The sequence below is a fragment of the Cervus elaphus genome, chromosome 6, assembly GCF_910594005.1.
Source record: "Cervus elaphus chromosome 6, mCerEla1.1, whole genome shotgun sequence".
NCBI lineage: Eukaryota > Metazoa > Chordata > Mammalia > Artiodactyla > Cervidae > Cervus > Cervus elaphus.
In genome coordinates this window covers 48,227,611-48,253,666 of record NC_057820.1, presented here as the reverse complement: position 1 = coordinate 48,253,666, position 26,056 = coordinate 48,227,611, and the positions used below count along the sequence as shown (strand labels likewise).

Genomic DNA, 26,056 nt, shown 5'->3' with positions numbered 1-26,056 from the left:
ATATTAACTAATCATCACTATTGTAATTACTACCAACAAAAACTTTTCTGAGCACCTAATGGGTGAGATATTGTGTGATATGTTGAAATTAGAAGGCAACAACCTCTTCCCTCAAAGAGATAATCATGTAGTTGACAATTTTAAAGAGGCAATAATAATACATATAAATTTTAACAGTAATCCTGAAAGGGCCGGCATTACAACCAGCTAAGGGAGGGGGAGGTTGTGATCTGGGAGAGTGGGGAGGTGAACAAGGTCTCTCAAGGGTAAGCCAGACAGAAATATCCAATGATATCACCTCTACATGGAATCTAAGACAATGATACAAATGAACTCATTCACAAAACAGAAACAGATTCAGAGATAGAACACAAATTTACCAAAGGGGAAATTCAGGTGGGGGGGTGGTAAATGAGGAGCTTGGGATAAACAGATACACAGTTCTTTATATAAAATAGATAAACAACAAGGTTTTGCTGTATAGCACGCTTACTCCTTGGAAGGAAAGTTATGACCAACCTAGAGAGCATATTAAAAAGCAGAGACATGACTTTGTCAACAAAGGTCCATCTAGTCAAGGCTATGGTTTTTCCAGTGGTCATGTATGGATGTGAGAGCTGGACTGTGAAGAAAGCTGAACACTGAAAAATTGATGCTTTTGAACTGTGATGTTGGAGAAGACTCTTGAGAGTCCCTTGGACTGCAAGGAGATCCAACCAGTCCATCCTAAAGGAGATCAGTCCTGGGTGTTCACTGGAAGGACTGACGCTGAAACTCCAATACTTTGGCCACCTCAGGCAAAGAGCTGACTCATTTGAAAAGACCCTGATACTGGGAAGGATTGGGGGCAGGAGGAGAAAGGGAAGACAGAGGATGAGATGGTTGGATGGCATCACCAACTCAATGGACATGAGTTTGGGCAAACTCCAGGAGTTGGTGATGGACAGGGAGGCCTGGCGTGCTGGGGTTCATGGGGTCACAAAGAGTCGGACAAGACTGAACAACTGAACAGAACTGAACTTCAACTTGAAACTATAATATAAAACAAATATATTAAATGAATGGTAATTTAAAATGTATTTTGTAGAAGTTCATGTATACATTTGGTGATATTTAAGCAACTGTTTTCACCAGCCTTCCTGGAATCTGTGCTCTGTGTGTGGTGGGTGAGGATGGTGGTGTGAAAAAAATGTAGTACCCTGTCTTAGAGTATCTTCATAGTCTTCGAAGATTTTTGTTCAGTTGCTGTGAATCTGTTTTCCTATTTCACTCATTTAAAATATTAGTGTTTACTTGTGCAGTAAATATTAGTATTTACTCATGCAGTTCATATTGTGAACTGAGAACCACATCTGTCACCACTCTGCTTTTTACTGCTTTCTGATTTGGTGGAAATAATACTGAAAAAGACATCTGCTAGGGTCTTAGTAATTCTTATATATAGCAGTCTGTTAGTTCAAAGGACTGTTAATTCAAAGTTAGCAGAAATATCAGGAAGTCAAGAAGCAAGATGTAAACCAGATGAAGTCAGAATCTCAAAATGTAAATGCTTCTAGTGTGAAGCTGTAGATCTTTGGAATTCTTGGTGTTTTCTATTACGTTAGATCTTTCAGGAAGGTATATCTGAAAATACTTAGCCTTCAAAAATTTTTACAACAAATATATTGATTATTATATTATTAATGTAATATTTACATTTCTTTCACATATTGGAGATTAAGTCTGAATTTCGTTTAACTTTTATTGAAAATGAGCTTAAGAATGTTTATCAGATATGGCTCAAGGATCATATCTATTTACCTAATTCTGTACTCTATTCTTTTTTCTTTGTTTTTTTTGGCCATGCCTTGTGGCTTGTGGGATCTTAGTTCTGCCGCCAGGGATTGAACCCAGGCCATTGGCAGGGAAACTGCTGAGTCCCAACCACTGGACCACCAGCGAATTCCCGTCTACTCTTGTTTCTTGACTCAACAAGAAAATAACCTGTCTAGCTTAGCTCAGAGAGAAATGTTTTATAAAGCTTTATTTACTTAGCTGTTACTAAGTGTTAATATAAGAAATAGCCAAGTGAGGAATGTTTTTATAATTTCTGCCAACTTAAAATGATTTTTAAATCCAACTTCATGCATGTGGACTCTCATATACAGTCACTGAGTATTCAAGATATAGTTGGCATTTTATAACAAAGAACAATATTTCCTACATACCTTTCTCTTCCTTGCACCATGAATATTTATAAACTTTATGTCTTGATCTACTAAACATAATGCATGATCAGGGATTAGATGCTAGATTTGGGAGGGGAGGTTTTGAAACAGGTATGAAGACATCAGTGGAATGATGAATGAAATTTGACCATGGACTCTAGACCAAATAATAGTGTTGTATCAGTGTTACACGTCTTGACTTTGACCACTGTACTATTTTTCTAAAAGAGAATGTCCTCATTTTTAAGCAATATATAACAACCCATTTTGGGGCAAAAAGGGACTATCTACATGGGCCTTTGCTGTGATCCAGTTAAGACTCTACACTTCCACCGCAGAGGACACAGGTTCTATTCCTGATGCGGCAAAAAAAAAAAAAGAAGTAAAGAGGACTGTCTACAACTTATTCTCCAATGGTTCAGAAAACATGCATACGAAGAGAAGGAGACCAAGTAACAGGCCAACAGGACAGAGCAAAAAGGGCAACCACAGGCAACTTGTGAATCTGAGTACAGTTTATTTGAGAGCTCCTTGTACTAGTCCTGCAACTTTTCTGTAAGTTTGAAACTATAACTAAAAGGTTATAAAAATACTTTAGGAGAGTGGATTGAACAAATGGTGTTCTTCCCCCTCTTCTGTCTTAAATGCGTTTCTGCTTCCTAGAGGGAAGAAAAAACAAAACAAAACAGTGAATACTGTTCAATGAAAATAGATAAGTTGGCAAATTAAGAAGGTAAATTAGACCCTAGGACTTCAGACCTACATCTTGGCTGTTTTACGTGATGAAGAAGGTCACATCCAGGACAGTAAAATAAGAACACAAATACAAATCAAGATTGGGAGAAGAAGCGACAGAGAGGAAATTAAGACACAAGACAGGAAGCTGATACCACCTTATTTCAGAGCCATGGAAACTCAGCTGCCAGTGAGAAACTGAGTTTTCATGGGATCATAGAGTTGAAAATTTTCAGAGCCAGAAAAATCCCCTAGTACACTAGCACTGTACTGTTTATGGAGTATTTAGAGCTGTCTCACTTTTTTATAAGCTGGTGAATTGTCTGGAAACCTCTAAAGCCTGATGCCAATGCTCCCAATTGTCCTGAAGTAAAAGAAACTATATCTTCCACCCCATACTCACCCCTAGAATCCTAGAAAGTGCTAGAAGATATAAATCTTCAGGTAGCAATAAGAAGGATCCTATAAACTTAAACTTCCCCCTAGGAGTCCACCTAGTCAAGGCATACAACTAAGAGAGAAATAGCCAATAATCTCAGAAGCTTACAAGCTCTTATGCCTACATCACTAGTCTCCAGGTTTCCAGGGACAGTCAAGCAAACAACAATATGACCCAGAAGACCTTATAGAAATATGGGAGATGGCCCAGGATATTCAAGAGACTCGTGCCATCATCTTGTAACTCCCTCCACCATCCAGACAGTTAACCTTGGTTAAAGATTAAATTTTCAATCATCTCATCACATAGAATGTTTGATTTAAGTACAAAGTAATAAAATGATAAGGGAGGCATTACAGAAAGAGCACTGAACTTAGTTAGAATACCAAGGCTCTAATCCTGACTCTTATACTTACTAGCGGCATGATAACCTTTTTGGTTGTCCATGTCTGCATAGGATAAACTCGCATAGGAAGCCCTGCCTTCTTTGAAGGGTTGAGGTCTCCCCAAGTCTCCTTTGAACCAACCAGCCATCCAACTGGGTACTGAAGACTCAACTCTCCACTAAACTCCTGGAAATACGAAAATAGGAAAGCTTTGAACCCTGCTCTCAAAGAGCTTGAAGTCCAATGGAGGAACAGATAAGTAAACAAAGTCAAGCAACCAAGATGTCCCAATAAAATATGAGACAGGGCACAGAGGGCTGATGGGGGCTGGTGAGTCCACCACTGGTGTGAGGATTACAGAACAGGCTTCAGAGAAGGCAGGACTGAACTCGGTCAGAAAAGATGAGCAAGTGTTGCCTAAGCCTCTCACCATATTTTTGACAGATAAAATGTAGACAGATAGATCCTGGCAAGCACATGGAAGAATATATCACTCCAAATTGACTGAACAATACTAAGGAAGGTACAGTGTGAAAGAGTACAGGTCGAAGACACAGCTGGAGATGAAGGAAAGACAGAGGGAAGACAAGCAAAAATGGCATCAAGTACCTTGTTCTCTAATCTAAGGAGTTTTAACTTGATCCTAGAGTAGATGCAAAGCTACAGGTTCTAAATATCCTTCTGAAGTCTGTATAGTTGAAGGATGAAGATTCAAAAGTAGAATCAACTAGGGCAGTGATCCACCAAAAGAATGAAAGTGCGAGCTGGAATAAGATTCTGATGAAGCAAAGGAGAATTCATGAGACTTGGTAATGGACTGGATGTGTGCTGGGTTGAACAGTCATGGCAAAGGAGTTAAGGGTGTAAAGAGACAAAATATATGAAAGCAATTTCTAAACTACGAAAACAATTGAAGAACAGTGTTTTATAAAGTCCAGGTAGATAGTGGTAGAATCGGACAGAAACCTTAGTTTTGTCTGATGTTAATTTTCTTCTCCCACAAAGAAATTTTTTTTTAAATCATAACTGAAAGTAATAAATAAAAATCTCCTCAAAACTTTTCAAATAAAAATGTATCTGTACTATTGAGAGATTTCATAGATTTTTTCCTTAATTTTCCCTGGAGTATCAAGGTTGTTTCAAAGATAGGCTTTGAATAAACAGCCCTGTAATTCATCAGTATTTGATCTCGTGTTGAGTTTTTATAAGTACAAGTCTCGTGTTGCTCATTTTTGAAATGGGAGTCCTAATAAGATGTAATATACTATTCTTTTGAGGAATAAAGAAAATAATGCATGTACTTAGCACAGTAGAACAGTACCTGGCCCTATCTGGTACTCAATAATTTGTACCATGGGAAAGAGTTAACCTAACAGGCCTATGAAGCTGAAAAATGTCTGCTTACAAGGTTGGTCCTTGGCTGGCATCTGGGAACTCGGACTTTGGGAGGGGCAAAGCGCTAACATTCCCAGTGCTGATAAGAATAGCTCACTGGGTCTAAAGTGTACAGACAATCTGGTTTACGCAGAACACCTGCTTTCTTTCTGGAGTCCGGAATTTTGGTACATGCTTTGACAGAGGGCGCCTATGTGACCAGCCCCAGTGGAAACCTTCGGCACTGAGTGTCCACTGGGATTCCCAGTGAGAAAGCATTTCACAACTGTCACAGCTGGGAGCTGAAGGAATTGTACACCCGCTGTGTGACTCTACCGAGAAAGAACTCCTGCAAGATTGTGCTTGGGTTCTCCAGACCTGCCCCATGCACCTCTTGCCTTGCTCATTTTGCTTTGTCTCCCTTTCACTGAAATAAATCATAGTGGTGAGTTCAACTCTATACTGAGTCCCATGAATTCTACTGAGCCATTGAACCTAGGGGTGGCCTTGGGGGTCCCCAACATAACTAGTCTCCCTGTTCCTCAACCTCATAAATTACTGGCCAGTTTTCAAACCAGAGGAGTATTACAGACAACAAACCAACCAAATTGATAATTTCAAAGTCAAATTATAAAACTTCCTGATTTCTCAGGTAACAGTAGTTGCAGATTTACATACAACTTGAAATTTCTGTATTCAAACATCTCATCATATAGAAATCCCACCATTCTTTGTTTTCTATTATTTAATAAGGTCATTTTTCTGATTAAACTCCAGCCCTATTCTTCCCTAGATTCCCTCTCAAAACCAAGTGGAGGCTCCAGCAGAATATTAGGTGGTCTGACCCATGTGATTAGTTCCCTAATCAGAAAGCAAGATCACAGTGTCCTCTGTTCTGTGTTATTACAAGAAGAGCAAACAATATAAACTGTCAGTAAGATCTTTTATCAGTTCACTAGAAGATGCAGAAATATGAGCTAGCTGAGCACGAATAAGGACAAACCAAACAATGAACCACAGTAGAAACTGGAACACTAGTTTTCCAGCCTCAGACTTGGAAGAAACAGCTCGACTGAATTTCCCAATGAATTTCCCAGAATTCCTTGGCACACTTCGAAAAGTACAATAAACTGTACCTAGGGTGCAGGGAAATTTTCAGTAAAGTCCTGTTGCCATCATATCAAAGGAGCTGGGATGTAGAAAACCTGGAGAAGACTGATGTCTGACTCACACCGTGATTAACTGAGTTTAATAAAGGATAAGTGTCACTTAGTAGCTACAAAGAAACCACGTGGCTACTAGATCAATCGGTAGCCTACCCACTGTTTCTCTTCTAAAACAGAATATGAACAACTAAAATAAATATATCTGGGGCTACCCCAGAATGGCCCCTGTGGTCTTCCTAATCCACTTAAAAGAGTTTTATATCTTTAACAAAATAATATTTTTAAAATACTTGTTGATTTCCATGGGTTACCCACATCACAGCCCTTCTTAGATTACAGCTTCTAGGGTAAGGGAGATGGAAACAAGAACACTGATTCATGGAAACAGAGAACTGGGCACATTAACCCAAACAGGGAAGAAACACTACAATGAAGTGCTACTGGGCTTACCTAGAAGCCAGGTCGAGAGCTGTCATGAAGGAATTCAGCCCAATATTGTCAGAACTTCTACTTTCTCAAGAATTCAGATTCTTATCTTAAAATTCCAAACTTTTTAATATAGGTAAACATTTGTTTTTAATTGTGAAGTGAAGTGAAGTGAAGTGAAGTCGCTCAGTCATGTCCGACTCTTTGCGACCCCATGGACTGTAGCCTATCGTGAGAGGAAAACAAATCTGCGATCATATTTTCAACTGAAGGTTGTAAGTGTCCCAGTGAACATCAGTTCCTGAGAAAAGAATCCAGGAGGGATAAAATGCCCAGCTCCTGGGATGAGTAGGGGCTCAGGCAGAACTAGCTAATGGGACTAGGCTCCCTGGGCCAGTCATCAGTAGCCAGAAAGGAGATGAATTCTTTCTTTTTTTTTCCCATTGAAGTATAGTTGATTTACAATATCATGTAAGTTTCATGTATACAGCATAGTGGTTCAGGTTTTTTGCAGATTATATTCCATTATAAACTATAAAATATCAGGTATAATCCCCTGTGTGTGGGTGTGTGTGCTCAGTCATGTCCAATTCTTTGTGACCCCATGGACTGCAGCCCACCAGGCTCCTCTGTCCGTGGGATTTTCCAGGCGAGGTAATTCCCTGTGCTATACAGTAAATTGATGGTAAGTGTCAGAGGCTGGATTTTTTTTTACATGTTGTGACAACTTCCTCATTCTGTCCTTTCTGGTTCTCATGGTGGCTGAAGCTGCTTCCAGGAAAGACAGCGGGTCAGGTTGTCAAATAAGAGGGTTTCCACTGTTCTCTTTATTCTCCCTAAGTGAAACCAATGAGGGCCCTTTTAACTTTGCATCATCTTTGTGTTATCACTTATCATCTTCAAAGTGACTTAACAATTGCAAAGAATTTCAACTGTAACAGTCCATATCTCTAAGCAGGTAAGCTAAGTTTCCGAGGCTTTCTTGGTTAGTAAAGGACCACACTTCCCCATGTCTACTGTAATATTTCTATTCTTTTCTTATTATATTATTCAAATTACAACAGATTATCATACAGCAAAAATGTACTTATGTTTCCCTTAAAGATATTTTAGATTTTAAAATAATTCATATTTCTATTCTTATCTGAAACCCGTTTGGAATCCTGAATTTTTCAGATTTAATAAATGCATTATAGCTCATATACCACACGTAACACTCCCAGCAAGAACTACGACAGCCCCACGCAACTAAACACATGATTATTACCACATATACCCATATCCACTAAGATAAAGACTAAAAATAGCTTCATCTAAGGTCAGGTTTTACAACTGAGTTTTTGAAGTTTGGGTCTTCAGCATTATGGGGATTTAGGAAGGTAGATAAAAGACTGAATTATATGAATCTGCAGAATTCCATAGGTCACAATGACAAGCTACAATAGAAATCAACAGAATTGAGGACCACCAGTGAAAAGCAATGTCATTCTGTCTGTACTGGGGGAACCAAAACACAGAGAAATCAGTGGGAGAAATTAGTGGAAGTAAAACAAAACAGAAACAAAATAAAAAGAAGCAAATCCATTTCTGAGGAAGGTACTCCAGGAAAAAAGTAGAGTAAAATAAAATAAAACCTCAAGATCACCAACAATCTACCAGTAAACAACTAGACAATGGCATGTGGTAAATAAGGACAACCCAGTCTCTCCAGCCACCCCCTGGGACCCGAGAAAATGTCTAAAAGGAAGGAATGTGGCTGGACCTGCAGTACTGGATGATGCGTCCCCAAAACAGCAGGAAGAAAAAGATGGGTCAGAGGCTACTCTACACTCACACACCCCATCGAGTGGTAGAACCAAAGGACAAACCAACTTAAGACCAGGAGTGGGACGACAACATGAACCCCATGCCAGCTGCTCACCAACCGGGTTCTTACTGAGCCACTGTCCCCTGCTCCCATCAAAGGAACTTTGTCCTAGCTGCTTAGCACAGAAAAAGTGGGACAGTTTTGCTGTCAGTCAACTTCACAAATCACTAACCAGTTTTCAGTGCTTTCACTGAGTAATGGAGAAATATTCATATAGAGTGATGGACATAGACACAGCTTGTATGTGCTAAAGAAGACGTTGATACATAATATGAGTTTATGGGAAACAGTCATGTACAAAACATACTTAATGAATTCCACAAGGATCTAAAACTGATGTAGGAATTTGTTTCCTCTAACAGATTAATTCAGTAGGCCAACATAAAACATATACCCATGTATACCAAACCCATAATTAACAGATGTGTGAAAATGTCCATCCATGGTTTAAACTTTATCTTTCAAATCACTAGCTTAACTTCATTAGCTAACAAATCATTAGCTTAACTTCATTAACCTAAAGCTTATTCCATAAGATTTGGAGGGTGTGAGGAATGTCAGTGGCAAAAGACAGTAACATAGAAAGCAGCAAAGTAAATTGTGATTGTCTCCTACCTCTGGGCGACCCTCGTAGTAAGTCAACATGGACTTTGTGAGCACAAAAAGTCTCTCTTTGTAGTTTAAGGGCGACGTCTTCTTTTTCTGCTGTGACCTCTTAATAAGAATCTCTTCCAGAATAGTGTTAAAATTCATCTCGGTCTTCTGATCACTGTTTCTCCTTCCATTGAAGATCCCAGTGTTCTAAAGTAAGAAAATAAACAGTTGAAATAAAATCTGACATGTTAATCATCCAAGGACGCCTGTCATTCCAAATTACAAAAACAGATTTTACTCTGACAGCTGGAGCTGAGGAATGTCACTCTATGCCAGGCTGAAAGTGCCCAGGGCACGAAAGCCCAACCTCCTCTTCTTCCCTAGCCCCATCCTGCTCTCCCAAGTCCCAGGATTTCATAAGGAAACCTAATCCGAATTGCCATGATGATCCACTCCTTTGTCCCTCCCTGCCAATCCCTCGGCTTGCTGGCACACTCTGCTGCTATTTGATTGCAGAGAAACCAATATCTCAGATGGAAAAGTACCTTTCGTCACCTGCATGGCTGGTTTAGGCTGGTATTTAAATTGCCTCAGCATCTTGGTACACAAATAGACAAGCACATAGGCATGGCAGACTTGTGAACAAAATGAATTACCACAGTGGTGGATGACATTCAATCTGCAGTTGTAACAAGGATGTAATCTTGATAAGCAACCTCACCACCAGACTACAAGGGTGCTCTCGGATACCTACACTACCATGCTCCACATTTTCTTCCCTGTGACTCCTGTCTCAATCACAAGAGAAAACAATTCCCACCCAGTTACAGCTTACGCTACTCAGCTACCCTACCCTACATGGCTGCCCCTCAAGGCAGAACTCATCTATATGAGGTCCTCAGTCCTGTATTTGGAGCCCCCATATCTAGACTATCCATGCCTAGGCTAATAAGCCTTCCAAAATCCAACAAAATTTCACTTTCTGAAAATCGAAGACACTCAGAAAAGGCCTGGACATTTTTATCTGAGACAAGTTGAACAGACAACAGCCCTTTCTTCCCTTCCTTCCACTACACCATGACAAGAAGTTGTGTATCAAATCACAGAGGCAGGGACTTCTCTGGTGGTCCAGTGGCTAAGACTCTGGACTCACAATACTGGGGGCCTGGGTTCGATCCCTGGTCAAGGAACTAGACTCCACATGCCACAACTAAAGATCCTGTATGCCACAGCTAAGACCCGACACAATTAAATAAATTACTAAAATATTTTTTAAAAATCACAGAGGCAACAGGAGTCATGTGAAGAGAGTAAGTGGTTATTAGAGAGCATGACTGGGAACTTGCCACTGAGTTTGGCAGTGAGAAATTTACGATCTTTTCAGCCAACCCAACACCAACCTCAGCCAACCTGACACCACCCAAGCCGACACCCTGGCAACTCCCTTGCATCTCCCTATTACTGATCTTTCATTATCCAATCAGGCCCTCTGTTTTCTGTAAAGTTACTTTACAACAGCTTAACCTCTGAACATCAGTTTCTTTCATTCATAAAATATACAGGTAAATATCACAAGGTTACTGTGAGGTTTAATGAGATGTGAGAGAGAACTTATTTATTATGAAACACTATACAAATGTTTATTATTGTTATTTTTTAATTCCAATGTTCGTTTTCTAGCTTAAAGAATTATCATCTGGGCAATGACAATAGCTTTCCAACTGGTCTTCCTTTCACCCCAGCTCTTGCCTCATTTTATTCAAACTATACGCCCTTTATTTTCATTGGCTCAGCCTTCAAAGACACCACTGTCATCACGCCACATTCATTCACTGGAAATCCTCCATGCCTCCCCAAAGTCCTCCTCATCACCTGCGGGATAAACACTAGACAAGGACCACAATTTAGCTGCAACCGTATGGATGTGAGAGTTGGACTGTGAAGAAAGCTGAGCACCGAAAAATTAATGCTTTTGAACTGTGGTGTTGGAGAAGACTCTTGAGAGTCCCTTGGACTGCAAGGAGATCCAAGCAGTCCATCCTAGAGGAGATCAGTCCTGGGTGTTCATTGGGAGGACTGATGCTGAAGCTGGAACTCCAATACTTTGGCCACCTCATGTGAAGAGTTGACTCATTGGAAAAGACCCTGATGCTGGGAGGGATTGAGGGCAGGAGGAGAAGTGGGGGACAGAGGATGAGATGGCTGGATGGCATCACCGACTCGATGGGCATGAGTTTGAGTAAACTCCGGGAGTTGGTGATGGACAGGGAGGCCTGGCGTGCTGCGATTCATAGGGTCGCAAAGAGTCGGGCACGACTGAGCGACTGAACTGATCTGAACATCCAACCTTTACTTTTACTGTTCTCCAAACACTCCACATCCCAGTCAAAGTAGTCAGCCCTGGCCTAGAGAACCCCCTCTCTCCACCTATGAAAACTACTAGCTCAAAACTCACCTCCCTGATGAAACCTTTCCTGATGATCCCAATTAATTAAAAACTATCTGGCTCCTAGGCCCATGATCTCTGTATCACCCACCACAGAGTTCATCGTTGCCTTCCATGTTTTAGAGCAATTGATGTTGCTCTAAATTGATATTCTAACTCTTACCTAGATTTTAAGCTCCTGGAGGAATAATTCTCAACTTTAAGAGCACATCAGAATCACACAGGGAAGTGTTTTTCAGAATTCAGACATCCTGAACCCATACCTAGAAACTCTGAATTGGTATGGGGTGGGGTCCAGCGCATCATGATTTAATGTGCAGGTAGATTTGAGCGCCACGATCTTAAATGAAGAGAAACTGGGCTCTGACACGAACCCTTATGCCACTCTTAGTGCCTCTCAATAAGCGGTGGGTAACAGGTCTAACTGACCCATTATCCTAAGCTGAGAAGTCAGAGAAAAAAGCTCTTGTTCCTTTGCATCTAAACTGGTCCTCCGTATTTTAAACTAAAAATTTGGTACTGACCCACCAAGCCCACTACTCAGCAAATACTCTCAGAAAACAATAATTGAAAAAGACACATGTACCCCAATGTGCATAGCAGCACTATATAAAATAGACTGAACTTGGAAGCAACCTACGTGCTCATCAACAGATGAACAAATAAAGAAGATGTGGTACATATATACAATGTGATATCAGACATAAAAAAGAACAAATTTGAGTCAGGTCTAGTGAGGTGAATGAACCTAGAACCTGTTATACAGCGTGAAGTAGGTCAGAAAGAGAAAAATAAATATAGTATATTAATGCATATATATGGAATCTTAAAAAATGGTATTGACAAGCCTATTTGCAGGGGAGGAATGGAGATACAGATGTAGAAAATGGACTTGTGGACACAGCAGGGGAGGGAGAGAGTGGGCCAAATGGAGAAAGTAGCATCAACATATATACAGTATCAGGTGTAAGATGGATAGCTAGTGAGAAGTTACTATGTAGCACAAGAAGCCCAGTCTAGTGCTCTGTGATGACCTCGGGGGATGTTATGGAGGGAGGGGATGGAAGTTAGGGAGGGAGCGGATGTATGTATAATTATGGCTGATTTGCACTGTTGTATGGCAGAAACCAACACAACATTGTAAAAATTTTTAAATACATACTTAAATAAATGAAAAAACCAGTTCACTGTCTTTGTAATAATCCATTGGTCAATGGGAAATCCTGGCCGAAGAATACTATGAAAGTTCATATAAATGAAGGAAAGTTCTCCTCGTGCAGATTTTCAGTTAAAGATGGAGGGCTGAATGTACACATTAGCCTGGGCTCCCTCCTAAAATCCTAGTGTTAAGAGAAGACGCTGCATGCATAAAACAAGGTCAGGATACAGCCAAAATAAAGTACACAGAACCAAAGGAGAGGAACACTGGAGGGCGGCGGGGGGGGGGGGGGGGGGGGTGGGGGGGGGGGGGGGGGATGAATACGAAAAGCTCAGTAGAAGAGTCAGAATATAAAACTGAGAAAATATCCCCAAAACATGAAACAAAAAACCTAAAAATAAAAACTGGAGAGGAAATATAATTTTCTGGATCCATCCAGAAAATTCAGCAACTGAAAAATAGGAGTTCCCAGAGGAGAAAATAGTGAAAAACCATCAAAGAAGAAATTTAGGAAAATTTCCCCAAGTTAAAGATTACTTCTCGACTGAAACAGAACCAAATCAGCAAATCTCATAAAATTTCAAAATCACAGGAACAAGCAGAAGATTCAGCAAGCTTAAAAATAGGTTCCATCAGTTCAGTTCAGTTCAGTTGCTCAGTCGTGTCCGACTCTTTGCGACCCCATGAATCGCAGCACGCCAGGCCTCCCTGTCCATCACCAACTCCTGGAGTCCACCCAAACCTATGTCCATCAAGTAGGTGATGCCATCCAGCCATCTCATCCTCTGTCGTCACCTTCTCCTCCTGCCCTCAATCCCTCCCAGCATCAGGGTCTTTTCCAATGAGTCAACTCTTCACATGAGGTGGCCAAAGTATTGGAGTTTCAGCTTCAGCATCAGTCCTTCCAATGAACACCCAGGACTGATCTCTTTTAGGATGGACTGGTTGGATCTTCCTGCATTCCAAGGGACTCTCAACAGTCTTCAAATAAAGTATCAAAACTCAAAAATTAAATAAATAGCAATCATCAAGGGCAATAATAGAAGCTAGAAAATAGTGGAGAAATTTTTTGAAGAAAATTGATTTCTAACCTAAGTTTCTATACTCAACCAAACTATCAATACAAGGACAAGAAAATAAAAATATTTTTCAAATATGAAAGGTTTTAAAATTTTTATCTCCTATTCACCCTCTTCAAATAGCCACCTGAGGACAATGCTCTATTAAAACAAAAAAGTGTATCACAAAATACACAGAATCCAAGAAACAAGGGTTTCAAAACAAAAGAGGTAAAGAAAGTCTCCCAGACAATGGTGAAGGGAGATCTGAAGCTGACATTGGGAGCAGACTGAAAATCACCAGGCCAAATTAGATCAAGGTAAACAGTTCTTGGAAGGAATTCTTCCAGGAAATGAACCTGAAGGTGTTGAGATAAGATTTATAATAAATTAGTTAAATGTAGCAAACCTAAAAATAATAAATCAATTTATGGAAAATAAGAAATTGTACAGAAAAGGAAAAATAATCAGTTTGCTACAAAGTTCAGCCATAAATAACATCCAAAATATCATAATAAAATAGATTATAAGTAGTAATCTTATCTTTAACATCAAACCAGTCAATCTTAAAGGAAATCAACCCTGAATACTCTTTGGAAGGACTGATGCTAAAGATGAAGCTCCAATACTTTGGCCACCTGATGTGAACAGCTGACTCATTGGAAAAGACCCTGATGCTGGGAAAGACTGAAGGCAGAAGGAGAAGAGGAAGACAAAGGATGAGATGGTTGGATGGCATCACTGATTCAATGAACATGAACTTGGGCAAACTCTGGGAGATGGTGAGGGACAGGGAAGCCATGGGGTCGCAGAGTCAGACACAACTGAGCGACTGAACAACAATAATCTTACTACTAGCATAAAAATACTGGGATAAGGGAATGCAGGAAATAGGCTTCTTTGTGGATCCCAAAGTATGTTGTGAAAGAGAACTATGTCCTCCATAGTACTAGTAGGAAGTCAATGCATCATAAATAAAACTGAAAAAGCAAGAAGTGGCAGCGTAAGTATATCACTTAGAGATGTACAATACTAACATGTTGTTTTAAAAGTAAAAGTGGTTGCTTCTGGGATCAGAAAATTATTAGAAGATGGCAGTGGAAAGAGTATTGATATGTTCTCCCCTCTCCTTCCTAAAACTCTATGCAAGCAATAAAATATTCAAATAAGAGAGAAAGATAATCCCAACCTCCAGTGAAAAAAAGATGGCTATGAACCCCAAGCTGCAAACTATGAAACACATATCTGCCAAATACTGTGAAAAGTACATCAAAATAGGAGAGGAGGCCGAGGAGATTTCCCTTATAGTAAACGTCATTGTCCTGAAAGGTCAATCTAATGACCTTTTGATAAGATCAGTGAAATCCAGAGGGATAAGCAGACCCTAAGAGAATCAGGGAGTATCCCTGTAGAGTTACTATTTACACAGAAAAATAATAAAAATTACAATCAAGCTTTCACCATTTTGTTATGTGTTGGCACTTCTAAGCACTAAGCACTTCAGATGTAGCAACTCATTTAATTCAACAAACCTATTGAAGATATTATTCCCTAGTCACATGGTAAGAATAAGAGCCAGATTTTAACACACGCATTCTCACCACACAGCCTGCACTATTAACCGCTACACACACAACCTCTCCAGTGGAAGGGAAGAGAGAACTGAAGGGAAAAGCATATGATGCATCATTATCAGCCTTCTATTTAGGCAGAAGCCTAAAGGCAATTCGACGCAACCTCCAAATTTCAACAGATAAACTATGACTCCCAAGGCATCATTAAGAAGGACACCAACCTCTTAATACCAAAAACTAAAGAGAACAAACGAATTTATAATCAAACAGAAATAGACCCACACATTCTACCAGGGAATGGAACAGGGAATGGCAGGAGAAGTATGAGCTCTGGGACCAGCCAAATCTGGGTACCAGGTCAAGTCAGGCTTCTTCAGCTTTGTGAGTTTGGGAAAGTCCCTCAACTTGTGTGAAACTGAGTTCTCCCTTGGGAAAGGGGACTGAGGATAAGAAATGTAAATGTAATGTGCATGTCAAAGTCATTTGATCACTGCAAGTTTCAATAACAGATCTAAGAGATTTTTTTATTAAAAAGAAAAGAAACAGACCATAGACACAGAAAACAAACGTACGGTTACCAAGGCGGGGGGAGGGGGGTAGATCAGGAGCTTGGGATTCACACGCATGCACCCCTATAAATGAAACAGGCAAATGCCAGGGCCTATGGTACGCCACAGGGAACTGCACTCAATATTTCATAACAACTTACACGGGAAAATAATCTGAAAGATACATCTGTATATATATGTATACTTGAATCATTCTGCTATACACCTGAAACCAACACAACATTGTAAATCAACAGTATCTCAATAAGAATACATACATACATAATTAATTAATTTAAAAAAACTGGAGACAATCACGCCGAATGAAAGAAAGAATCGGTTTAATGCTCCAAAGTAAAAAATGAAGATGACACAAAATTCCAGAGTCCTCCAGCTGATTCTCCCATTTTCCACACCAAAAAGGACTGAGCCATTCAGAAAAAAAGAATCACAAAGGCACCAACTCTGGGTTACAAATATCTTTTTAAAATAAAACTAAGAGCTACAACTTAAGACCCTTTTCTCTGTGTCTCCTTAACAGTGAACACAAGAACATTCTTTTCTTTACTCTGCTAATTGTTAAAAGCTTGAAAAACAACACATTAGCCTTTGAACATCAATATTCTTTTTTCATTAAAGTATTAGTTGATTTACAATACTGTGTTAGTTTAAGGTATACAGCAAAGTAATTCAGTTATGTTTTTCAGGTTATTTTCCATTGTTAAGTTTTTACAATGATATGAATATAGTTCCCTGTACTATGCAGTATAACCTTGTTGCTTATCGGAACACCAATATTCTGAAAGTAGATAACAGACACTGTTCACTGCTTCACCAATGAGAAACCCAAACCACCATGAAGTTGTACTCTCTGTCTAGAGTTACAAACCTAAGTACCAGATTAACGGTTCTCGGTTTCATGGTCTACCAATTTTAGCCAAAAGATCTAAGAATTCTTTATCATAAAAATTCTGCCTGAAGAAAATTATGTTTTTTTAAATGGCTACTAAGGTTACCCAGCCTATTTTATACATCCTTTCACAATATTTTTAATCACGGGAACAGAGGTGATTGTGAATTACCAAACAAGAGGACGGTAAGGAATATAGTAAAGGAATATAGTAAATAAGAAACAAACAGCCTAGTTGTCAGGGTAGAGAAAGGATGAACTCCTTACAGGAAGAAGCAGAATGATCTAAGGTTGTTGAAATTCTCATCTTACTATGTTGAGCCATATGAAAACATCAATGTTTGGCAATATTTTACCTATACAAAGCAACAATATTATCTAACTCAATCTAATACTTGTCAATGCTCTAAGAGTAGTAATGTAGTTAAAGCTCTCAATTTCAGAATTTTACATCAGCACACACTGGCTATTACACATTTTATCATAGGTTTACCACAAAGTTTGAGCCTGTTTGTAATGTTAAAAAATCTAGCATGAATAAACATCAGACTGACAATTATCTGAAAAATCAAATGTTGTATGCCTGCCAACAGGTTCTGTGGGTTATATTTCAATGCAAAAGTACCTAAAATGGGTAGGTACTATATAGTAACAAATCTTATCCTGCTCTCTTCTACATTGTAAACTCCCAGTTTAAGCCCCAATTTTCTTTTGTAAAACGGGAACTGAACAGCAGAAACACAAGCAAAGTGGGGGGAAATGCTCAGCTGACTTTAATCAGAATAAAGGGAACATTCCAGGCTCCCCGTTTAACAGCATGAATCGGCGCTCTCAGATGAGAGTACAGTTTAGCCTGCAAGTCTTCCTTCCCTACCAAACAAGGCACCCAGGGGTAAACTGTATTTTCTTAAAGTCTTGACTATGTCTCCTTTCAGTTAGTTGCTCAATAATAGGCTATAAAGTTTTGAGTAGTTTGTTGACCTACTGAACCTAGGTCTAGATTAGACTCAAAAGGCGAAAGTTACAGAAGTCAGTTGACTTATCTCTCCTGGGTACGGACTGCCTGTCCAGCCCACTGCCATGTGGTGGGAGATCATGATGTTGGACTGGGGCCGGACCGTGCGTTACCACACTACAGATAGTGGTTTCTCACTCTCCCAAATAATGCACGTATATGCAATAATTTAACATACACTTTTTAAGACAGGTTTGGGGTTCACAACGAAGGACCCTGCTGTGGTCTTTGGCTATGACTGTGGTTGAGGGGCTCCTGGCTGATAAAAATGAAGAGAAAAAAAAAAAGAGATTAAAAAGAACAGTGGATGGAGAAAAAGTTCTGACAAAAGAAATCATGAGCAATCCTATTACAAGAAAATTGGTTTCACCTCTTGGCAAGTATCCAGACAAAAGACAGACTCAAACAGAGGAGCAGAAGGAAGGATTTATTACTTGCAGCAAGTAAGGAGGACAACAAAGACATTTCCCAGAGCATTGTCTCCCCAAACAGCAAGACTGGGGCTGGAGCAAAGAGAATTCAGCATAGAACTGGGGAAAGGTTGACAGAGTCCAGGCACAAATTGATGGAAGTTGGGAGGGTCAGCAAAGGTCACCATCAGCATTCCTTAGGTTCTAGTGGATCTGGAAACTGTGCCCTCGAGAGGGTTTGCATTCTGCAAAACAACTCAAGAATGTGCTTCAGGCTAATCCCGATCTTTGAAATAGTACAACTGATATATTACGGTTAAGTTATCTCTCTGGCCTAATTAAATCTGTTCAGTTTTACCTTCTTTTGCTCCTATAAAATCATTAATTATTGAAACCTATTCTGCAAGAGCGAGCACCATGGCCAGGCTTAGATCACAAAATGACTTAGGCCTAGGATGGCTGGGTTCTCTTCCTCCGGGGAGCCCCACACTATCTGCTTGCAATACCCCAACGCATCATCACATATACTTAGGCTACAGGAGATTCATAGTTAAGTATTCTAGAGAGAAGCAAAAGTTGTCTTAACATAAAAACTACTCATTGATCAACTGACCACATAGGTTCCAAATATTCCTTCCACATTACTAGGTTCTGCTTCTTTGTGGGTCATTTTCTCTCACTGAATGAGGGAATGCAAGAGTCACCAACATCAAATGTTCAAAAGACGAAGGTTTTCAAAAAGTCAATAACGAAAATAATGTTGGAGAATTGTTCCCATCACACTCAATGTCACTGGCAAATGAGGATCTTGCAGTCAGCTAGTAAAAATAAAATAAAATTCCCAACACTGTAAAGCAACTATACCCCAATAAAGATTAACTAATTAAATGCACTGAAAAAAACAATAAAATAACACAAGTATCAAAAATGACTTACACTTCAGAAAGAGAAATATAAACATCGTATACTGACACACATATATGGAATCTGAAGAGATGGCACTGATGAATTTATTTTCAGGGCAGCAGTAGAAAAACAGACATAGAGAACAGGCCTATGGACGGTGGGAGGAGAGGAGGGAGAAGGGGAGACGTATGGAGAGAATAACATAGAAATTCACAATACCATATGTAAAATAGACAGCCAATGGGAATCTGCTGCATGACTCGGGAACTCAAACAGGGGCTCTGTGACAGGCGGAAGGGTGGGATGGGGAGGCAGACGGGAGGGAGGTCAGGAGGGAAGGGACATGGGTGTACCTATGGCTGATTCTTGTTGACGTATGCCAGGAAACCAAAAAATTCTATAAAGCAATTATCCTTCAATTAACAAATTTTTTTTTTAAATGACTTACACTTAAAATACTAAAATACACTGCCTCAGATGGCTCTTTGCTCCCTTCCCCACTTGTAACCCCGTGCCCTACTCATCCTTCCCTTCTTTCCGGATGTAGGGCTAGAGATAATATTTCCCAGCCTTGGCAGCGAGCTGTGGCCATATAACTTAAAGCCAAAGGGATGTGTGCAGACATAATATGTGGACCAGCTTCAACTTAAAGACAGGTCACTCTCCCCAGATTTAGAGCACTGTCCACCTTCTCAACAGTTGGAAGGTACCCATGGCAGACACAACTTTATGCATTCAACACATGACCGTAGGGAGTAAGGGGAAGACAAAGGAATCAAGTCCTTGAATAACTTCATGGATCAGCCTAGGCTTGCTACCCTACTTTGTAAGGGATTAACACACTTCTGTCAGATTTTGGAAATATGCCATAGATGGTTTCTTTGTTATAGTGACTTAACCTTAATCTACCTTGGGATACACCCTTGCAAAACCTGATAAAGCTTGCTAATGCTTTCCCCAAAAAGGGCCCTCTTTAGATCTGTGCTGACAAATGCAAATATAAAGGGAAGGAAGTCAATCTTTATCATGTATTTTCATCAGAAAAATAATTTCAAGAAAACTAATAGTTGATTCCCTCTTTGTTCAAAAAGTTAAAAGTTATAATCTAAATGGTACCATATATGAGATAAAATAAAACACATATTCACTTTATTTTTCATGATAAAGTCTGAATCATAGTGGGTTTTTTGTTTGTTTACTACTTACTATGAAATGTAAGTGGATTCACTTTAAGTGACAATACTCTGGCACTAGTTCTCCTCGCATGAGGGAATTTCTGATACACAAAAAATATTTCTCTTTCTGCTTCTTGCAAATTCAGAAGGAAACAATAACAAGTGAAAACAAGGCATGAATAACAAATTTCTCAAGTAGGTCAACTGATTTTCAGCAACTTTCACTAGGAGAAAACATGAAAGTAATTTGGAAATTATATATAAAATAATATATACCAAAATATGTTCCTTGAATACATTAATCTAGATTGTTTTTAATTTGAAACATTATCAAAATAGGAATAAAGAATTCAAGTCATTATTGCATTCGGTTGTTTTTACAGGAAAGTAAGCTTCTTTAACAAAAAATTACAAGAACAAAAACAGTGAGACTGAGGAGAAGTCAAAAGCCTTTTTAAAAGTCTTAAGAGATATCTCTTAAATATGTGAGACAACTCTAACAACTTGACCACTACCTGTATATTGGTGATATTTAAGTTTGTGGTAAGATTTATTTGATAACAAAATAGTGCTAGGTCGTTTTGGAATTTTTTGGTATGATGATGCTACTGTGATTCTATTTTTAAGAGTTATCTTTTAGAGATACATACTGAAATTTTGCAGACAAAATACTGTCTGTGATTGCTTCATAATCTGGTAAAGGGGATATGGGGGTGTAGACAAAATAAAACTGTTCATGAGTTGATAACTGTGGAAGCTGAGTGAGGCACACAGGAGTTCATTACACTTGATTTTTGTCTGTGTTTGAAATTTGTCATAATAAAAACTTCTGAAATATATTTAAAGGAACAGCATGGTTTTCCATGTCCCTGTCATCCAACCCTTTGGAAGTGATAAGAAAGAGTACATAAAAAGATAAAAAAAGGAAGAGAAGGGGGTGGGGGGAAAGACAGTCAAACAAAAGTAGAAAAAGGTGGGCGGGCTCTCCTTCGAGGATATTATTACCACGCTATCCAGCTCATCATAGAAGCTCTTCCAGTGATCCCAATGATTTCTTGGGTCAGCAAAGACTCATGATAATACAATGTGATACCATTTCTTCACTGACAAACAGAAGTATGTGGTTTCCAGGGCCAAAAATAAAACCACAGTCTATGTAACATTTGTCCTGTTATAACTCCTCTTCTGTTTTCTTTCCTTTCCCCTGTTCAAATTTCATGAAAGCAGAAGTTAGCTTTTCAAGCCTAAAGCCATTAACAAAGCACCAAAGCACACAGGACAGTCAGATAAAGTGAGTATATCCGAATTGTAGTCTTTTTTAAAAGAATCATTAGAAAGTTCACCAAAGGTGAGCATCACAACTGAAACTACAAAGCATGCTAAGACAAGGAGGCGAATCTGACCAGAGAAGTATTTACCCTTAATTTCAAGGCGTGTGGAGCTCAGTTGAAGATGAATTTCCCAAACTGAAATGCCAGCTGCTATATACCTGACCTCTAAAAGGATAAAATTAAACACCCAAGAATGCCAATTCCATAGAAAACATTCCTTTTTCTTCTTATTTTTTTATTGAAGGAGAAACATTCTTATACTTCACTTGCAACAATTAAAAACTGTAAACTACATTCGAAAAGTATCATGAATATCAGCCATGGTCTAATTACTGCAGAAAATGTCCACTGACTTTCGTTTATGGGATTATAATTAGCACACAATATTATATTAGTTTCAGGTATACACCAGTGATTCAATATTTTTATACATTATGACATGATCACTATAAAAGTCTAGTTATTATCTGTCAGCATACAAACTTATTACAGTATTAGTGACTATATTCCTTGTGCTATATGCTACTTTCCCTTTTAGTCAGAAGATTGAACCTCCTCACCCCCTTCACCCATCCTTCCACCCGCCTCCCCTCTGGCAACCACCAGTTTGTTTTCTGTATCTGAGTCTGTTTCCATTTTGTTTTTCTTTGTTCATTTGTTTTGTTTTTTTAGATTCCAAATAAAAATAATATAGTATGTGCTTTTCTCTGTCTGATTTATTTCACTTATTTCACTTAGACCTGGAAGGTAACCAGGTCCATCCATGTTGCTGCAAATGGCAAGATTTCATTCTTTTTTATAGCCAAGTAGCATTCCATTGTGTGTATATATACCACATCTTCTTTACCCATTCATCTATCAATGAACACTTAGGGTGCTCACATAACTTAGCTATTATAAATAATGCTTCAATGAAGACTTACAGGCATATGTCTTTTTGACTTAGTGTTTTTGTTTTCCTCAGATAAAGACCCAGAAGTGGAACTGTTGGATCATTTGGTAGCTCTATTTTTAACTCTTTGAGGAAACTCCATACAGTTTTCTATAGTAGCTGCACCGATTTACATTCCCACCAACACAGCACAGGGGTTCCCTTTCCTCGACATTTGCTGTTTCCTCTTTTGGATAAGCGCCGATCTCACAGGGCGAGGTGATGCCTCGCAATGATTTTGATCTGCATGTCCCTGGTGGTCAGTGACCATGGAGCAGCTTTCCCTACGCCTTGTTTGTGTATCTTCTTTGGGGAAACGTCTATTCAGGTCCTCTGCCCATATTTTAATTGGGGCTTTTGTTTGTTTTTTGATGCTGAGTTGTAGGAGTTCTTTGGATATCAACCCCTGATCAAATATACAATTTACAAATATCTTCTCCCATTCAGTGGGTTGTCTTTTTGTTTTGTTGGCTTCATCAAAGACTTAGTTTGATGTAGTCCCATTTGTTTACTTTTGCTTTTGTGGCCCTAGCAGCATATTAAAAAAAAATTACTAATATTGACATAAAAAAGATTACTGCCTATGTGTTCTATAAGTTTTGTGATTTCAGGTCTTATATTCAAGTCTTTAATTCACTTTATTTTTTAGTATGGTGTAAGAAAAACAATATACATAAATCTGCTGCATTTCTATATACTAATAACAAACTATCCAAAAAAGAAATAAAGCAAACAATGCCCTTTACAATTGGAATAAATTTAACTGATGAGATGAAAGACCTATACTCTGAAAACTCCTAAGACACTGAGGAAAGAAACTGAAAACAAGACAAATAAATGGAAAGATATACCATGCTCATAGACTGGAAGAATCAATATTATTTAGATGTGCTACCCAAAGCAACCTATAGATTCAATGTAATCCATATCAAAATACCAATGTCACTTTTCATAGAACTAAAACAAATAATCCTGAATTTGTTTGGAATCACATGCATGCTTAGTCGCTTCAGTACAAGTCTTTGCGACCCTGTGCTCCTCTGTCCGCCAGGCTCCTCTGTCCACGGGATTCTCTAAGCAAGCATACTGGAGTAAGTTGCCATTTTTTCCTTCAAAGGATCTTCCCGACTGAGAGATCAAACATGAGTCTCTTACATCTCCTGCACTGGCAGGCAGGTTCTTTACCACTAGCACCAACTGGAAAGTTGCAACCACAAATGACCCCAAATGAACAAACCAATTTTAAGAGAGAAGAACAAAGCTGGGGTATAACACTCCCTGATTTCAAACTGTACTACAAACTTCCAGTGCTGTAATCAAAACTGTATGGCACTGACACAAAAAGACACATCAATCAGCAGAGCAGAATAGAGAGCGCCTAATAACCCTACACTCACAGAGTCAACTAAGCCACAGCAAAAGAGGCAAGCATATACAATGGAAGAAAAGACAATCTCTTCAGCAAGTGGTGTTGGGGGGATTCCCTGGTGGCTCAGTGGTAGAGAATCTACCTGCCAATGCAGGAGACAAGAGTTCAATCTCTGATCTGAGAAGATCCCTCATGCCATGTGGAACAACTAAGCCCGGGCACCACAGCTATTGAGCCTGTGCCCTAGGGCCCAGGAGCTGTTAACTACTGGGCCCACGTGCCGCAACTACTGAATCGGGCACCCTAAAGCCTGGGTTCAGCAATGGCAGCCGTCACAATTAGAAGCCCACACACCGTAACAAGAGAGTCGTCTCCACTCCCCACAACTCGAGAAAAGCCCATGTAGTAACGAAGACCCAGCACAGCCAAAAATAAATACATGAAATTACTTTTCCAGAAAGAAAAGAATAAAAATAAATAAATAAACGGTGTTGGGAAAACTTGATAGCTACACACAAAAGAATGGAACCAGGCCTTTCTCATCCACACTCTCCCTAATGAAGTAAACTGGTAACTTACTTCCCTGCTCTTGGCTCTACTCATCACTGCCATTGTCTGAACCACTTACGACACGTAATATCGCTGTTTTTAAAAACAGATGCAAATTCACTGACACTCCTCCCATGGAATTTGAGTGGGATTTTGATTCCTTCAACTAATAGAGTACAGCAGAGGAATACTGGGTAATCTGTGAGGCTAGGCCAGAAAAGGCCAAGTAGCTTCTGTCTTGTTTTTTCAGACTTATTCTTGGGACAGTCTTACGTGGAACCTAGCTACCATAATGAGATAAGCTCCTGCCAAATAGAGAAGTCACATACAGGTGTTCCAGTGCAGAATTCCTGCTGAGCCCAGCCTTCAAATCATCCCAGCCCAGGAGCCTGAGACATATGACTGAGAAAACCCTCAGATGATTCCAGCTCTGAGCTGTCCAAGTTGTTCCAAGCTATCAAGTTTTCCAAGATAAGAGCATCAGATACTGTGGAGTAGACATTCCCACTGTGCCCTAGTCCAATACTTAGCCTACAGAATCCACGAGTGTAATAAAGTGGTTGTGATTGTGTGCTGGTAAGTTTAAGGTGGTTAGTTACATAGCAATACATAATTAGGACATATAATTAATATACTTTATCATCCCTGTTCATCTCATTCTCATTTCATTCATCTCTAATCCCTGTCAACCCTCTTCCTCCCCTTAAATGTTTCCTCTTCTTAACTCATCCATCTTTTCTCCATGTTCGGTTGATCTGTTCACAGTAATCTGTCCACAATAATAATTTCAGACATTCATATATGATCATTCATTCTGGCATTTATTACAAAGCCATGATGTATGAGAACTATGCAGGAGGCACTGAGGTTACAAACGTTAGCAAGACAAGATCTCTGCTCTAGGCAGGCACAGGGAAAAGCGATTTAAAAACAAAGAGCTAGAATGCAATTTCTTGAGGGCCATACAAGTGACATGGACAAAGTTGTTTTGGAACACCAATAAACTCTAAAAATCACTAACATGTGATCACTAAAGAGGAACAACTACCCCTGTTCAAAATATGGTGGACCACTTCAATGAGGATATTACAGAATTACAATTAAATTAACTGTAACTTAATGAAATTACAGAATTAAAAATATGTTTCCATGGGGGAGAAAGATTTATTCAATACACATACTACAAATTTTTGGAAAGAAACAAGGCCATTCTGGGTGTTAAAGAATTGAGAAATGGTTTCATGGAACTTCTAGAATTTTGACAGATAGCTAGATGTACACCAACACATGAATAAAAGTATTAATAGATGTTAATATTCTGGTCTGTATAATCACTTCCACATATAACAGATATGAAAATGTTCTTATCGAGTTGCTTGATTTTAATCTGAATCATAAACAGGAAAGAAAAGTTTAAAATGGCATGTGTTCACTCTCATTTTCAGAAGTTATGTACTGGCTCTCCATCATGAGATTTACTT

General features: G+C 39.2%; 1 protein-coding gene across 6 annotated transcripts in view; it reads right to left on the bottom strand.

Annotated features, from left to right (window-relative positions):
- TEC (tec protein tyrosine kinase) overlaps positions 1-26,056 on the bottom strand; it is a 146,295-nt gene that overhangs the window by 83,615 nt on the left and 36,624 nt on the right. For all 6 annotated transcript variants that reach the window (XM_043906841.1, XM_043906837.1, XM_043906836.1 and 3 more), the window contains one exon: positions 9,216-9,401. In XM_043906841.1, the coding sequence (XP_043762776.1) occupies positions 9,216-9,353 (138 nt within the window). In that variant the 5' untranslated portion in view covers positions 9,354-9,401. The remainder of the gene's footprint in view (positions 1-9,215; positions 9,402-26,056) is intronic.